Source organism: Mycteria americana, chromosome 8 (genome assembly GCF_035582795.1).
Source record: "Mycteria americana isolate JAX WOST 10 ecotype Jacksonville Zoo and Gardens chromosome 8, USCA_MyAme_1.0, whole genome shotgun sequence".
Classification (NCBI taxonomy): Eukaryota; Metazoa; Chordata; class Aves; order Ciconiiformes; family Ciconiidae; genus Mycteria; species Mycteria americana.
This window is the reverse complement of record NC_134372.1, coordinates 14,000,699-14,015,837: the sequence shown is the minus strand read 5'-3', so window position 1 is coordinate 14,015,837 and position 15,139 is coordinate 14,000,699. Positions and strand designations below refer to the sequence as shown.

Sequence of the window (15,139 nt, the reverse complement as noted above, 5' to 3'; positions counted from 1 at the left end):
AGATTTTACAAATCCTTTAATGATCATACATACACCTAACAAAATGAGCTCTACGTTCATATGGCTACAAAAATCAGTTACCAAATATTACAGGAATGACTCATTATTTTCTCCTCCCATACCAATTTTGTGTAAAAAATCAATAATGAAGTTTCAAAACAGCTTAAATGTAACTAACAATTGTTTTAAGAGCATTACTTTCCTAACTTGTTATAGAAGCAGTAAGTCTGCAGCATACAATCAAGACCCAATCTTTACTTTCTGTTTGTTTGCTTATATTCCTCTGCATTGCTTACATACATTGGCTTCACTTTTTCTTTTTAAACAGGAAAGCCTTGAAAATTTCACGACAATAGCAGACCAAGCCTTGCAAACACTGAATAATGTTAAAATGGATTTATTAACACAGCATAAAACTGTGGTCCCTAAACCCTGACTTGTGGAGGTTTTCGTGAGACCCTCAGACCTTCCCTCAGGGTCACAGGAAATTGTTGTCACTACAGCAGTCACAGGAAGCTATTGCCACCATGATTCAGATTGACGCAGGGAGAAAAGTATGATGTTCCCTGTAGTACACTATTTCTTGGTGGTGTTGCTGAAAAGCCAGCAAAGACTGGAGCTATTGTATAGAAACCACAAACCCTTTAATGTGTGGAGTCACAAAGTCTCAGCAAGGTTGTTAGAACTTCAAATTGTAAACCTCTAATCTAAAATTCTTATGCCCAGTCTAGATATTAGCAAAAATGTCTACTACCCTACCAAGACACTATAACCACTCCCTATAAATCCACACACTTGTTTAGAGCTTTCATATGCCTACACTAAGACATATCAGTTGCAGCATGAACAGGCGTACTGAACTTATGCATATCCAGCTAGCTTGGCTACCAGTAACACCACAAATTGCAGCTACTAGGCAATTACCAGGGTGCAGCCCATTCTGGAGACTGCTATCACAGTTTCACTCTTATTGGTAGCTAAGTTAGCTTCAAGGAAGCTGAGTGTTTGTAGATATGCTGCAATCATACACTTTGGCTTCACTGCAACCCTGATTATACTCCATTTATGTATATCGTTCCATTACAACCTTGCATTGTGTGTTGGCTCTTTCATGGTAGTGCACTTTTATGGAACTCGATGCCCAGAGAATGTTGTTACCACTATACATCATCTTAAACTATACACACCCTAACCCAATGCACTTAATTGAAACACACATACATGCTGTGACTATTCACAGGCTTCAAGATTTTCTATTCATAGTTAGGTCAGCACAATAGTACATTTTGGTCATGACAGAGCAAATCAGCATCACTAATACTGAGAAGCACAGGCCTTTAAACAGTTAAGCCTGCCAGAACCAATCTTTATCATGTCCCAGCTTACACACACAGAACAATTCTTTCACCCGTGTATACCCATGCATACAGATACAATCGTATCTACTTCTTACAGGCATCATGCAACCACATCACATCCGTTCACTCACTCAACCCAAACTTACTACAACTTCTTCATCAGCTACCCAGCCTGCCAATATGCTGTTACGTCTTCATAGAACTTTGCATTTTTCCTGCCTTCAAATTCATCATTTTATTCCCTCCAATTGTATCAGTTCCTCTCCCGAATTCATAGTTTCTTCTTCCTACTTCTGTCCTTTCTGCCACTTGCTGAACACACGGGGACTCGTTTTAATCTACAGAAAGTGTGTTAGTGCAATTTGTTTCATTAACTTCATACATTTTATTTTGGCAGTTTCTAAAGGTTCCAGGATAGAAACAAGGCCCCAACTATGCCAATCACCATGCAAACCAGCCACAGAAAGACAAACCCTATCCTAAAGGGATTACAGGCTAGATCTAAAATAAACAGAAATTAAATGGTGATCAAAGGAATTTGGGATGGAAAAAAAAATTACACAGTGAGTGCTTTTTTGTTAAACTTACAAGTTTCATCCTGCATCTACATGCCTACCGTTAGTACACTTTCATTTAAGGGTTACCTATGGTGTCCTATTTCTGTTGGCCATTAGAGTGGTACATAAATGTCCTTACTTACCTCTTTCTAAAAGCACATATGGCATCTTTCAACATGCAAATGATACTGCAAAAGAGCTGTTTATATTCTGTTTTGAGAACCCCTAGTAGTTTAAACTGCTTGGGTCAAGCACATAATCGCCTCTGTTATTGCAATGAAACAAGTCAGAGTGTTAACAAGCCATACACCCAGATTTGTTTCCTATGCTTAGCATAAGGATTGCTGGGGACTCCAGTAGATGTAAAAGATGACAGTTAGCATTTTAATGGTAACTGTCTGCTATAAGCAACACCTGCTGAAAAGCAAGGTGGATTTAGTAAGCATTAACCTCCCTGAAGTTTTACAAGAGGAAATCTTCCATTTTACGCCCATCCTCTACATAAGTCTGAACTTAACATAACAAAAAGCCTGCTGGGCTGAGCTATTGGATCTTAATGTCCCATCAGCTCCAGGGCTGAGTAGTCTCTTTGTATTAGTTAGTAATTTCTTGTAGGCTCAGAATTTACTGCCATCCTTCTATGCCATGGCACAGCAGCACCAGAGAAATGAACTGTGGCTAACTGAACTGACCGGCTAGCACAATTAAAATCACCAACCGTACAAAGCATCTACACAAGCCATGCTGTTTTATAGTAAGGACCATGACAGTTCTGGCCTCCCCTGTGTGAAAGCTGTCTGGCAACTTTGCTTTTGCAAACTTTGATCTGAGTGCAAGTGTTGTAAGCTTTTGAAATACAGTACTACGTCTCCCAAGTAAAAAATAAAAAAAAAATAATTAAAAAATGGAATATGAATATATGACGATATATATCCCTGTACCCTGCGAGACCTTCTAGCTAATGTGATGCCTTTTCCTCACAATATTAGTCTTGGAATGAACAAATAGATTACTACTAGTGTAAGACAATAATAAGGAAAACAGCATTCGAACAGATGATCATACCTCTAATGTGCAGAACAGTCCTGTGCATGCACAGTATGGTTTGGTCTACTGTTGAAATACAGCTGGAGTACCTCCAAGCACAGTGAAATTCTTTGCGTAGGAGAGCAATGTAAAAACAGTTCTGGTGTTACGTGTGAGCTATCTTCACTAATATGTTTCTTTAATCCGTCCTAGGACTCATCTGAATAAGGTAAAAAGTTTCTGGGAAACAAATCTTAATTTTCTACATGTCATATGTTGTCATAATTACATATAACAAAAATAACAAGAGGAAAGAACAGCAGAGTCCTCCTTCCACTCCTACAACCACTTCTTTTATATCAGGCTTCTTCAAGATAAGAACTCTTTATGAACCATTTGCAACTTCTGTGAACCTTCCAGAGCCACTATGGCATTCTCCTTGGCAGAACATACAGAAAAACCTGAAATCTCAGATCTGAATTAAAACTGAAATCCTTGCACAGGGATAGCTTTGAAATGAAGGTAACTCAGTAGCAACACAAATCTCGTTATTCTCCAGAATTCTGGCAAAGAACATATTCAGCCTTAGGGACGCCTAGACAGTTGCCATCTTTCAAAGCATTATGGCCTCAGGATACAGAATACAGATCTTTTACAAATATGGTCTAACAAAATTGTTTCAAATTATTTAGGAAGTAATATTAATGGTAGGTAGCTTTGGAAAAGCTTACCAAATCTGATTTCTTTTAAGCCACAGATCATACGCTGAATCCATCTGCTGTTTCTCTGTGATACAGACTGACAAAGCTGTGAGCATGGCTGGAAAAAAATAAATTTGTAATTCAGTATCTACTACTCCTTCCCCCAATAAACACATTCAATTCTATCCACCCACACTACCAAACCACTGATTTAACAGATATGGTGGTAAAACATACAAAAATTTATTAAGCAGTTTTACCTTTAGCAAGCAGTTTTATCTTTAGCAAATTCTTTTAACTATATTTCCAATGTATTTGTCTCCAGAAATGTGTCTAGCTGTTCTTCCTGATGTTCCCATATGTTCCTTACACACTTTACACCACCAATAATGCAACCATTATGTTCACCGTGCAAAGTAAACCACAATCAGATACAAAAGGAAGAGTATATGTTACGTAAGTCAAACCACTATGATCAGGACAATAGAGTGGGTTAATCATGCCTTCATTACTTACTAAAATCCTATAGCTAGCAGCTTGCAAGATCATGTTTTACTTGCATACAGTTATACATAGCTTTTTTGCTGTTACAGAAGACTATTTATTCCATGTCCTCATTTATTATTACTAAAAAAAAAATATTTGCATTACTGTAGTCCTTTAATTACATATAACTCACTTTTCCTACAATGAAGAGAAAAAAGGTGAGTGTAGTACCAGGCCTTAAATGAGATCAAGGATTTTTTTCTTCATACCTCTTGCAAAAATTTTGTTAGTATTTCATGCCCCTTATAAATAAGTTTTTTACCTGACAGCCCAGGGTGTAGCTCTGTTTCTATTGTGAGCATATGGTTGGTAGCAACTTTGAAGTCTGCCAGTAAAAGTCACTAACATGAAAGGAAAGGAATACTTTATTTTTAAAGAAAATCTTATAGATTTGACTTGTTACTTTTCAGAAAATTTCATTTGTTGCTGAACAATATATCTCTCATAATAGCACTAAGAAGAATAAAACCATTCATGCTTTAAGATCACTTTTGTCTTTCTGTCTCCAGTTGCTCCTACTTTTCTTTCTCATCCATCCTTCCCTTCTAACAAATCCCTCCTTTCTACAAAGGACTCGGCTTCCCAAAATGTAAAATCATGCATGTCAGAGACTAAAACCTTTCCTTTTTCACTAATTTTTGTTTAGGAAATACAAGATTTCCTACCTGGGGGGAAAAAATGCCCACACGGTAGCAACTATTGATCCCACAGGAAGAAAAACCACTGATTCAGAACATCTTAAGGGAAAACGTTAACTCTTTTTCTCCCCTTTTCGACGCTGCGCTTTTCATCTTTATCCGATGTACCTAATTCACGCTACTTAATATTTTGAAGTGTTGATTTACTTCAGAAAAGACACCAGGCTCGCTGTCGTCCTCGCATTTCCCTCTCCCCAGCGACCCGCCCGCTCACCACACTGTTTTTCACTCACCCCCCCTCTCCCCAGTAAGGGCCCCGCTCGCCCCCACAGCACGGGGGCAGGAAGCGCCACAGACCAGTAGCACCCCCCGCCTGCACCCGCGCGGCGGCGGGTGTGGAGCTGTACAAGCCGGGAAGCAGAAACAGCCTCTCCCCCGCGGAGGTGCCGCTCCAGGGGGAACTAACCCCCCCAATGGCCGCCCCCCTGCCCTCCTGCCCTCGCCATCTTCCATCGCACCCTCTCCTGGCCGCCCGCAGCGCGCATGCCTGCCACCGCATGCCTGCCACCGCGCGCCTCCTGCCTCGCGCCCCCCTGACGGACGCTTAGCGCCACCAATTACCAGCCTCCCACGGGAGCGGCTCCTCCTTTCACCAATGAGGTGGCGGAACAGCCCTAGAGAGCCAACCCCTCTAATCTGTAACGGCCTGTAAAGCAGTAAGCCACACCCCTTCTTCCTCTTCCCGACTCTTCATTGAATGAAGTCCCCACTGACCAACGAGAAGTTCCCGCTGGGCTTGACGGACTCCTCCATCCTCCAGTAGAAGTAGAAAATTGCACCGCGCCCACCAATAGGCTGCCGGATGCGAGCCTAGGGGGCGGGCTTTCCCTCCCAGGCGGGCGGGGAAGGCCGTGGTTATCGATCCCGCTGCTGGAGGGAGGCGGCGGTGAAGCAGCAGAGAAAATGGCGGCCATGGCTGCGGAGGCGGCAGCGACTGCAGCGGTGCCGGGCGATGGGGGGGCTGGCGAAGCTGAGCCTGAGATGGAGCCTATCCCGGGCAGCGAGGCCGGCGCGGACCCTCTCCCTGCCGTCACCGAGGCCGTGGAGTCGGTGGTGCCTGATGGGGAGGAGGCCGACGGGGGGAAGGTTGCTCCCGGCGAGGCCGAGGAACCGCCGCCTGTGCAGCTCACTCGGAGCCCGGCTGGGACTCGGGAGCCGGAAGCTGAGAGGACGGAGAAGCTGCCGCCCTCCACCCCTGACGTGGGCTCGCCCCCGGCCGAGCACCGAGGAGCGCCTAGCCCGGAGTCCGAGGAGGAGCCGCAGCCCTGCCCGCCGCCTGCTGGGCACCCTGAACTTCCCGAGGAGGAGCCGCAGCCCTGCCCGCCGGCTACTGGGGGCTCCGCGGAGCCGGAGCCCGGGGAGGAGCCGTCCCGGCCGGAGGAGGAGGAGCCGGATGCTGCTGATGCCGCCGCTGTCGAGCCCAAGTCCCCGGTGCCCGTGGCTCCGGCCGGAGGGGAGGCGGAGGCTCCGCTGCTGCCTGGCTCCGAGGTGCGGGTCACCCTGGATCACATCATCGAGGACGCCCTGGTGGTCTCGTTCCGGCTGGGAGAGAAGCTTTTTTCTGGGGTCCTCATGGACCTCTCTAAAAGGTGAGATCTTATGAGGGAGCCGACCAGAGCCCCCACCCAGCGATGGGGACAGCGAGCTCGCCCCCAGCTGCCTGCCCGCGCCGCCCTGCACCTCTGCTGCCCTCGGGGGGGGGGCCCCTCGTGGGCTCGCCCCGCGGCGGGGAGCGGCCTGGGCAGGGGCCGAGGGGTGCGACGGCAGCAGCCTCCCCTCTCCTCCCCTCCCCTCCTTCGCGCTGAGAGGCCGGAGCCATGGGTCCGACTGGGGGCAAGGGGCTCCTGCCCCCCCGTCCTCCCGGGGGAACGGAGGCAGCAGCTCACGGGCATCCTCCTCTACCCTTCTAGCAGGGGGTAGAGGGAGCGGGGCGGGCAGGGCCTCCCTCCCGCCCGGGGCCCAGCCCCGCGCTCCCCGCCCGCCCTCGGCCTCAACGCGTGGACGGGGGAGCGGGCCCTTCCCAGGGCACGGGGTGTGAGCAGTGGCCGGCGGCGGTCCGGCCGCCCGTTTTATAGTACTGTCCTTAACAAAAGCAGTCCCGAGTGGGAATGAGAAAATGGGGGAGCCGGGAGAGGGGCGAGCACATGGGCACATCCTTTTGACTCGGTTGGGATTCACGTTGGGCCTCCAGCATCCTTGTCTGTCGGGCAAAAAGGACCTGAGCTACAGATGTTAGCATTTATTCCAGTCTTTGTACAAATGCACAGACCCAGACATCTGTTTTTCCTGTTGGCTTGTGTCTTACATTGCCTAGGTAACCTTATTTTTCAGTACGTACTGGTTTTCAGACTAGTGGTTTTCAAACCAGGCTATTACAGTCCTGAAGTACAGTTATTAGTACTGATTGCTCCTTGTATACAATGAATGGGGTGAAGTTTAATGGTTCTTAAATACCCTTTTTTTGGAGGGGGGGAACTGTTATGTATCACAAAATAACTTAAAGCCTTATCAGACTGTGAGGTTTGGGTTTTGCTTTTTTCATTGCCTTCCTATAGCAAGGGGTTCTTGGGAGGCCAGCAGTCATCAGTGGTACTGTATAGCTTATAAACAATCTAACTGCTATTTACAGGTGAAAATACCTCTTTGTCTTAGTGTTTGTCTTCTAGACATACAAAGACTGTGCAAGTACATGAGAGAAAAGTGAAATTTAACCAGGGTTGTTTAAAATAATTGGTATGCAAAAAATGCAGCGTTTTTTTCCCCCAAATTTCAGCTGCATGTGTGGTTGTATGTCTTTTATCACTCCCTTTTACATTACTAGTAGCTGTTTACTAACTTCCTGTAATATCAATATTGTCAATGCTTTCTAAAAGGAAAGGTATTAGGGACCAGCACTTTTGTCCTGGGCCTAGCTTCTTGGTTGATTTTTGAAACAGAAGGCCTTTTCTGAAACCCAAGTTCTGGGTAACATCATGGAAGTAAGTTTTAAATTTGTCAGTGTCGTGGTTTAACCCCAGCCCAGGAGAGAATCGGAAGAGTAAAAGTGAGAACTGGTGGGCTGAGATAAAGACAGTTTAATAGATAAAGCAAAACAAGGAATTAATTCACTACTTCCCATGAGCAGGCAGGTGTTCAGCCATCTCCAGGAAAGCAGGGCTCCATCACACATAACAGTTATTTGGGAAGACAAATGCCATCATTCTAAAGGTCCCCCCCTTCCTTATTCTTCCCTCAGCTTTATATACTTTATATACTGAGTCATATGGTATGGGATATCCCTTTGGTTAGTTGGGGTCAGCTGTCCCAGCTGTGTCCTCTCCCAGTTTCTTGTGCACCCCCAGCCTATTGAAGCAGAAGAGGCCTTGACTCCATGTAAGCACTGCTCAGCAGTAACAAAAACATCCCTGTATCATCAACACTGTTTCCAGCAGAAATCCAAAATATAGCCCCATACTAGCTACTGTGAAGAAAATTAACTCTATCCCAGCCGAAATGAGCACAGTCAGTTGTTGTGGTTTGAAATACTGAGTTATCAATTTACCTTTTGAAGCCAAGTACTAAAATGTGATCTGCAAACTGTACTCACTTCTAGTGTGAAATATGTTATATCTCAAAACAGGCCAGAAGGCATTACAACTTAAGTTGTAATGCTAGTTAACATTTATTCTTTTGTAGGTCTGAAGTTATACCAGCAAAATTATGTTGTTGCCCTGGTTAGCAGGGTGACAAAGCATGTGCTTCTCTACTTCTAGGGGTCTATGTGTGTGAAGAAGGAAAATACCAGCTTCTCCCTTACTCCTGAAAGAGATCATATCTTACTAAACACACATTGACCACAAATATCCCCTCATTTGCCTGAGGTTTTCTTGTGTGCTGAAGATCCTTCTGTCATGCAGCAGATCTACTGCAGCCCTTTGCAGTAAAGGTCATCTGTAGCAGGCAAACTGTCTGCTGTTTTTGCATTGTGGCTTCAGTGGAAGCATGCATCTCAATTTCCCCTGTTTTTAAGCACAGGCCCTGGGGCAAGTCTTCACAGTAAGAACTGTGGAAAAGTGATACATGAAGGCTTGTGCTATTACTCCCAGATTCTCTTATGCAGTGGAACCGCTTATTCCTTTCTCTCCATTCATATGATCTTGGACTTCCTTCAGAGGTACTTGTTATATGGGAATCCAGAAGGTGAAATTTAAATTCTAAAAGCCAAGCTCTTCAGAGTGCCTGGACAAAAAGAATTGAGTTTCTAGACATAAGGTCTATAATATTTGGCTGGTGACAAGTAAATATTTATAGATTAATAGGATTCTCTGTTCAAATGTCTCCGAGCAGGAAATGCAGTGGTAAGTGAACTCTAGAAATAGTCCAAGAACTTGCTATCTGTAAGAAACTGAAGCATTGTCAGAAAACAGGTGTTACATGAATGCCCAAGGTTTACGTTTTATTCTAGACTTTATTACTTTGGTGATAAGTGGCTGAATGATAGTACTGTTTAGGTATCAGCTTTTCCTTATATCTGTTTATTTTTGTTTTGTGTAGCAGCAGGTGGACTTGTAGAACACTAACATTTTTCATGAACTTCCTTCTGTATCTGTGGCAGGCCCTGGAATTCTTATAACAAGCTTTTCCACTGGACCAAAAAAAAAAAAGGAATAAAAAAGAAAAAGGAAGGGTAGGGTTAAATCAAAACCACCTAAATTCCAGCATGCATTTACATGAAAACGCTGGGATTTCTGGTATGGAAGATGCGTGGTTACTGAAAGCTGTCTCCACTAGCTCATTCAAGTGCATGGGAATAGTCTTATAAACCTTCCTAATGCAAAGAGGATCAATATAAGACTGCCAGTTCTTATTAAATAAAAGTGAAATTTTGTATTAGAATTTACTCATTCAATAGCTTCAACAAGTGGCTGATGTGTTCACTGCACATTCTCATGCTGTTTGCATAGTATGCTTGGAAGAAAATAATTCTTAGTCCTTTTTGGATCTTAATTTCTGCTTTCCTGTCCAGGGCAATGAAGGTGCTACTTCTGCACAGTACTAAGAAGAGTAAGTTTTAATGACTGTGTTAAAAACCTGTCCACTGGACTCTTAGTCTTCTCAAGTCATGTTCTGAATTACTTGAAATTCAAGGTTAAAGAAAAGCAAAAATGTCCCCATATATTTCTGGTTTTAAAGGTTTTTTTGGTTGGTTTTCTTTTCTTATTTTTTCTTAATTTTGTTTTCATTGTTGAAATGATGCACTCACTTTGTATTTTATTCTTATGGACTTTGATATGAAGTCAGTGGTGTTTGTATTAAAGGTCTGATTTCCTCTTCCTCTCCTACCTCCTGTAAATAGGATGTCCATTTAGGAGTTTATAACACAAGAACACAAGCACCTCAGTGTTCAGTGGACTTTATTCCTACATTTATTTGAGGTAAGGAAGTATTTTCTCTGCCTGTAATAATGGCAGTCCCGTGTACCTGTTAGCAGCTGCACAGGAAGTTTTGAAAATCAGCAGAAAATAGGTACCTACGTCTACTGAGTCCCAAATCAATTTCTTAGGCAGTAAATCATCACTTAAAGAGGGACATATCCCCACTTTTGTTACTCTAAAGGCTTATTGCACAAATTAAAAATGTGATCCTACTGTTATACTTTATTACTGCTGTTGCCATTACCACTTAAGTGCCTTATTGCATGCTAGGATAAGGTTCTGATGCGAGTTCCTCAGTGTATACCTCCCATCAGTCGTGCTGATGGGAGAGACAGGAAATGCAGCCAACCATCAGGCAGGCAGGCAGGAGAAGGCAATCCTGTCTTTTTTTGTCAGAGTAGATAGTGGAATGTTTCATGCACGACTGTAGTTAATTTTCCATGCCATTGTACAAATTGTCATTGAAAACTACTCGTTAGGTATGGGGCTTAAATAAGGCTTGTAAGCTTGCCTGTATCCAGCATTTGACTAACACTGTGTTTGCTTAGGGTGTATGAGATGTTAATGCCACCTGCTGGTTCAGAATTAGTGGAAATCTTGCTCTGCACCTGGAGGAAGTAGACAGTAAGGAAATACCTGATGAGCATAGCATTTGTAAATCTTAAAATGTAGGATTAAGAAGTCCTGGGTTTAGTTTGCCCTTCTGGAGAGAGGATAATTATTTCTGCAATTTTTTTCCCTTCTCAAAGATTAAGGGGAGGAGGGGGATTAAATTTATGTTCTGTTTGCCAAGAGTCAGGACTTGGGCTTTCTATTGCTTTATCATTTGACTAAAATTTTCCTTCTAATCCTACAGATGTGATGGACACGTGTCTTCCTATTGTCTTTTTCTCTAAGCTATTTCCCTTCTGACTTGTGTGTGATCATAATAGTTCTTGAGGGGGAAAGGGAGAGCAAAAAGTTGTTTTGTGACCTAAAAGCCTTAGATATCCAAAAGATGCCCAGTGTATTGCTAGTAGACAGGTGTTTGAAATTATATCTTAATGGGGGTTTGGTTGTGGAAGATAAGGAAAGACTTCCTGCAGCACGGTATCCATGAACTATATGATGAAAATAAACTTTTATAGACAGCTTCAAATTCTTATAATCCTAGTAGCAGTTTTCAGTCACATCATTCTTTCTTGGCAACTCTTGAATCCTATGCTTTTCCCAATTTATTCATTGACCTTTCTACTGCAAAAGAATAAGGATAAATAATGGAACTGTTGCATTCATTCCCTAGTTCATGTTGTCTTAATCTGCAGAACATCTGTTAGATTTTTAAATCATTTACATTTAGCACTTTTTGAAACTTGCGGTCTATGTATGCTCACATTTTGTTGGTATAAACTCTGCAGGATGAATCTAGTGTGTTGCAACCATATATGCCAAGAAAGGTGGGAGAGGAATAGAAGGTACTCCCAAGTTGAGAAATTCAAGATCTGATGCGAGAAGGAAACAGCAGAAGTCTTACTTGAAAAAATGTGGCATGTTTCTCCATGCTCTTAAGTTCTCTTTTACTAATAAGTTCATTTAATAAATAGGGACAACATTTGGTCGTCCTTGTCTGGGGAAGGTTTAAGTTCTATAGAAGTACTGATGTTCTATGATATACATTCTCAACAGTAAAATGTCTGTTACTCAGGGTTGTGTGTGGGTTGTGTTTTGGTTTCTTGTTTGTTTGTTTTTTTTTTTTAAACTACACTCAGTTTGCAAGGTGTTCCTACAATTCATCACCTGTTCTTTTTTGTTGTTTCTCAGATGGGTAAAGGAGCTTGGTGAAATTCTAGCATTTAAGGAACAGCCATAACACTTCTTTGATATTTGCTTTTATCCCCAGAACACTGGAAGCATAGGTGTGATGTGAGTGTGTGTGTGGTTAAGAGAGTAAATTACATACACTTTGCTTGTGACTGACAGAAGTTATATTGAAAGGTATAGTGTCAAATTTAGCCTCACTTAGAGGACAGGGTTGGATCAGAAGACCTTGTTTTCAACCTAAATTTTTCTATGATTTTATAATGTTTCAGCTTCTATATGAAAATAGTTTCTCTTGTGTCTCTAACTACATCCAAAACTTTATTGAGTGTTATTTGTGGTCACTTATCAAATGCTTTTTGAAAGGCTTACTCATTTCCAAGTTTCCACTTGGAAAGTGAAAATCACTAACAAAACTGGACTAGCTTTTAGGATTTTGCTAGTATAGGTATAAAGCATGTTAGAGCTGCTGCTTATACTGAAAACACTTGCCAATCGGCTTCTGATTTTGAGCCAGTACAAGGAGTATGACTGTTCCCTTTCTCAAACTAGTCAGCTCTAATCTTGCTGGTAAATGGGGCATCTGTGGATTGTGCCTCAAACTTTCCTTTCCTAAAGTAGCTGTAGTCTACTACTGTTCTTTGTTGGACTGCAATGCAACAGATGATGGTTACATTGTCCTTTCTTCTTATGGTATGCTTTTCTGTATTCCAACAGCATGGGTTGCCATTGCTTTCTAAGAGTAGCTTGACTTGACTTGGCTTGAAGTGTTGAGAGACTGGGTGGAGGTGAAATTTTCAGTATGCTTTAAATAATTTTTTTTTTCTTTACACTGTTATGGGACTGATGAATCTTGTCCATCTTGACACTGAATTGGCTTAAAGTTCATCCATTAATGGTATCATTCTCTTCCATGTGTCTTGGATCTGACTGGTATGTGGATGATCTTGAAGTGTATATTAAAGGTTTATCTTAATCATAAAGTTTTGCAATTGTGTAAGACTTCCAAGTATATCAGGAAAGCATCTACTTTAAAATGCAACTGATGCTTGAAACTAATAATGCCAACAGATGTAAAAAATTAAAACATAATTTCAGTTTAAACAGACCTTCAGCTTTATAAGCATGCCAGTTGTAGTTAGTGGGAAGCCTAAACTTAAAGTATACTATCTTTTAAAGTTTACTTTTATATCCTTGATAGAACTCCAAGTTACAGAAAACTGAAGGAAATTCTGTGAATTCATTTGTAAATCTTTTCCAATGAAAAGGTGAGGGGTACCTTCCCACTTCTGTGGGGGGAAAGCAGTGTGATTAGGGGACCACCTGCATACTCTTCAGGCTTATCAACTTTGAGATTCTTCTGTCTCTACAGTGGATAATTCTTCAAAGTCTGCATCAGCATCCTAACTACATGGACTTCTGTGATTCAGTTTCCTGGAAGTTGAAGTCTTTGAAAGGGCTTCTAACTTAATGGAGAGGTGTACTGTAAGCTAATACAGCCTTTGTGTATTTGCATATTGTTTGGTATCCATTAGTTGGTTTCCACCTGGGTAGTGATTGCAGCAGGAGACCCAGGTGACAGTGGTTAGGAATGATTAAAATCAGCTGCTGCCTTGGATACTTCTAACCAGCTTTCTTAAGATGCTTTCAAACTCAATTCTATACATACCCTGCTCTTGTCTGTCCTCTGCCTTCAAAGTGTGCCAGAAACAAGAGCGTGGATTTCAGGCAAGTGTACCTGCTTGAAAAACACTAAGCTTAACATTGATTAGTAAAAGTTTTTGAGTATGTAGGCTTCCTACTAGTTTGCTTAGATGTGGATTGTCACGTGTTACTTAATTTGAACTATCATATCCTTAACCAAACTTTTCTTGGTGCTGAGAGTTTGTGATGGTGAGGCAACATCTATTCTTGATGTTGTGTTATTCCCAGTCACTTACACTGCAGTCCCTTGTCATGTTTTTAGAGCTCTAAGTGAGATATGCATTTTCTAGTCTATTTAGCCTAGTGTTACATTGCTCAGGAGGTGAGTAAACCATTGAGTTGATAGTTTGGCTTCTGTGTATGCTTTTTTCAGTAACATGCCTGCTGCTTAAAGCAGTGTGTTCCATATCGTGCTTTATCACACAAAGTAAATCGTATATTAAAAATAGGTTATTGCATAATCTGTGTTTTGAATACAGGTTATTTCAGGAGTTCGGAAATACTTTGTGTTCAAATAGCTATGATCTAATTGTATTGTACATTGAGTATTATAATTTAAACCCTCAGTTTAGATACATGCATGAAATATATATACTTAGCTCTACATTATTTCAGCATATTATTATACTCCCAGCATTCAGAGTCTTTGAACTTTTATCCATGCAATAAAAATTGCTTCAGTTGTTGCTTGTCTTGGTTTTTGCAAAACACTAAGGATGATATTGAGTACAAGAGCAATGCATAAAAAGGTAATCAGAGATTACTGTAGTCTGACTTAGTGGTGAAGATGAGTTTTGATCATAGTCATTTACAACAGACTTGTTTTAACGCTTATCACAACACTGGAAGTTACTGTGCTTTGTTGACGTTAATTCAGTGTGTTCGCAGACAAATGTGAAATACTTCTGAACCGGTTCAGTGGGTTCTCTTCTTTGGCTCTTCTTGGCAGAACAAGGTGCTTTTTCATTTTAGAGAATAGAGAAGTAAATGGAGAAGTAAAAGTTAGACATTGGAGGCTAAAGATGAGAGCAAGTGTTTTTACTTTGCTTGAAGTACTTAAGTTTACATATTTGTAATACAAATCTATATGGCTTTAAGTAACAGGCTTCTATGTTTGATACCCAAACTAGCTTTTACATAATTACAAAGGATGCCATGGCTACCTGTTCATTAACTTGCAGTTGACAAACTGTGGAAATAAAACCTCAGTGTCTTTATCATATTTCTGCTTCTGCATACACTTGTCAATTGAAAGATCTTCTCAGTGTAAAGATCACTGGACTGCCAGAATTGATCTCATCTACCCCATTAGTCTCTTATTTAAATATAGTTCCCAAT

The 15,139-nt window shown here is 41.9% G+C and overlaps 2 protein-coding genes across 10 annotated transcripts in view; one reads left to right on the top strand and one right to left on the bottom strand.

Moving 5' to 3' along the window:
* FABP6 (fatty acid binding protein 6) overlaps window positions 1-5,105 on the bottom strand; it is a 46,246-nt gene extending 41,141 nt beyond the window's left edge. For 6 of the 7 annotated variants that reach the window (XR_012776857.1, XM_075509896.1, XM_075509894.1 and 3 more), the window contains exons 1-2: window positions 4,451-5,105; window positions 3,673-3,760 (exon numbers count right to left, since the gene is read on the bottom strand). Coding sequence is in view for 2 of the 7 variants with exons in the window: in XM_075509891.1 (XP_075366006.1) it covers window positions 3,673-3,703 (31 nt within the window). In the remaining 5 variants the exon portion in view is untranslated. The remainder of the gene's footprint in view (window positions 1-3,672; window positions 3,761-4,450) is intronic. The other variant, XM_075509892.1, reaches the window with a different exon arrangement.
* A 482-nt stretch (window positions 5,106-5,587) lies between these two features.
* Window positions 5,588-15,139, top strand: part of PWWP2A (PWWP domain containing 2A) — a 31,873-nt gene continuing 22,321 nt past the window's right edge. For 2 of the 3 annotated variants that reach the window (XM_075509887.1, XM_075509888.1), the window contains exon 1: window positions 5,588-6,475. In XM_075509887.1, the coding sequence (XP_075366002.1) occupies window positions 5,790-6,475 (686 nt within the window). In that variant the 5' untranslated portion in view covers window positions 5,588-5,789. The remainder of the gene's footprint in view (window positions 6,476-15,139) is intronic. The other variant, XM_075509889.1, reaches the window with a different exon arrangement.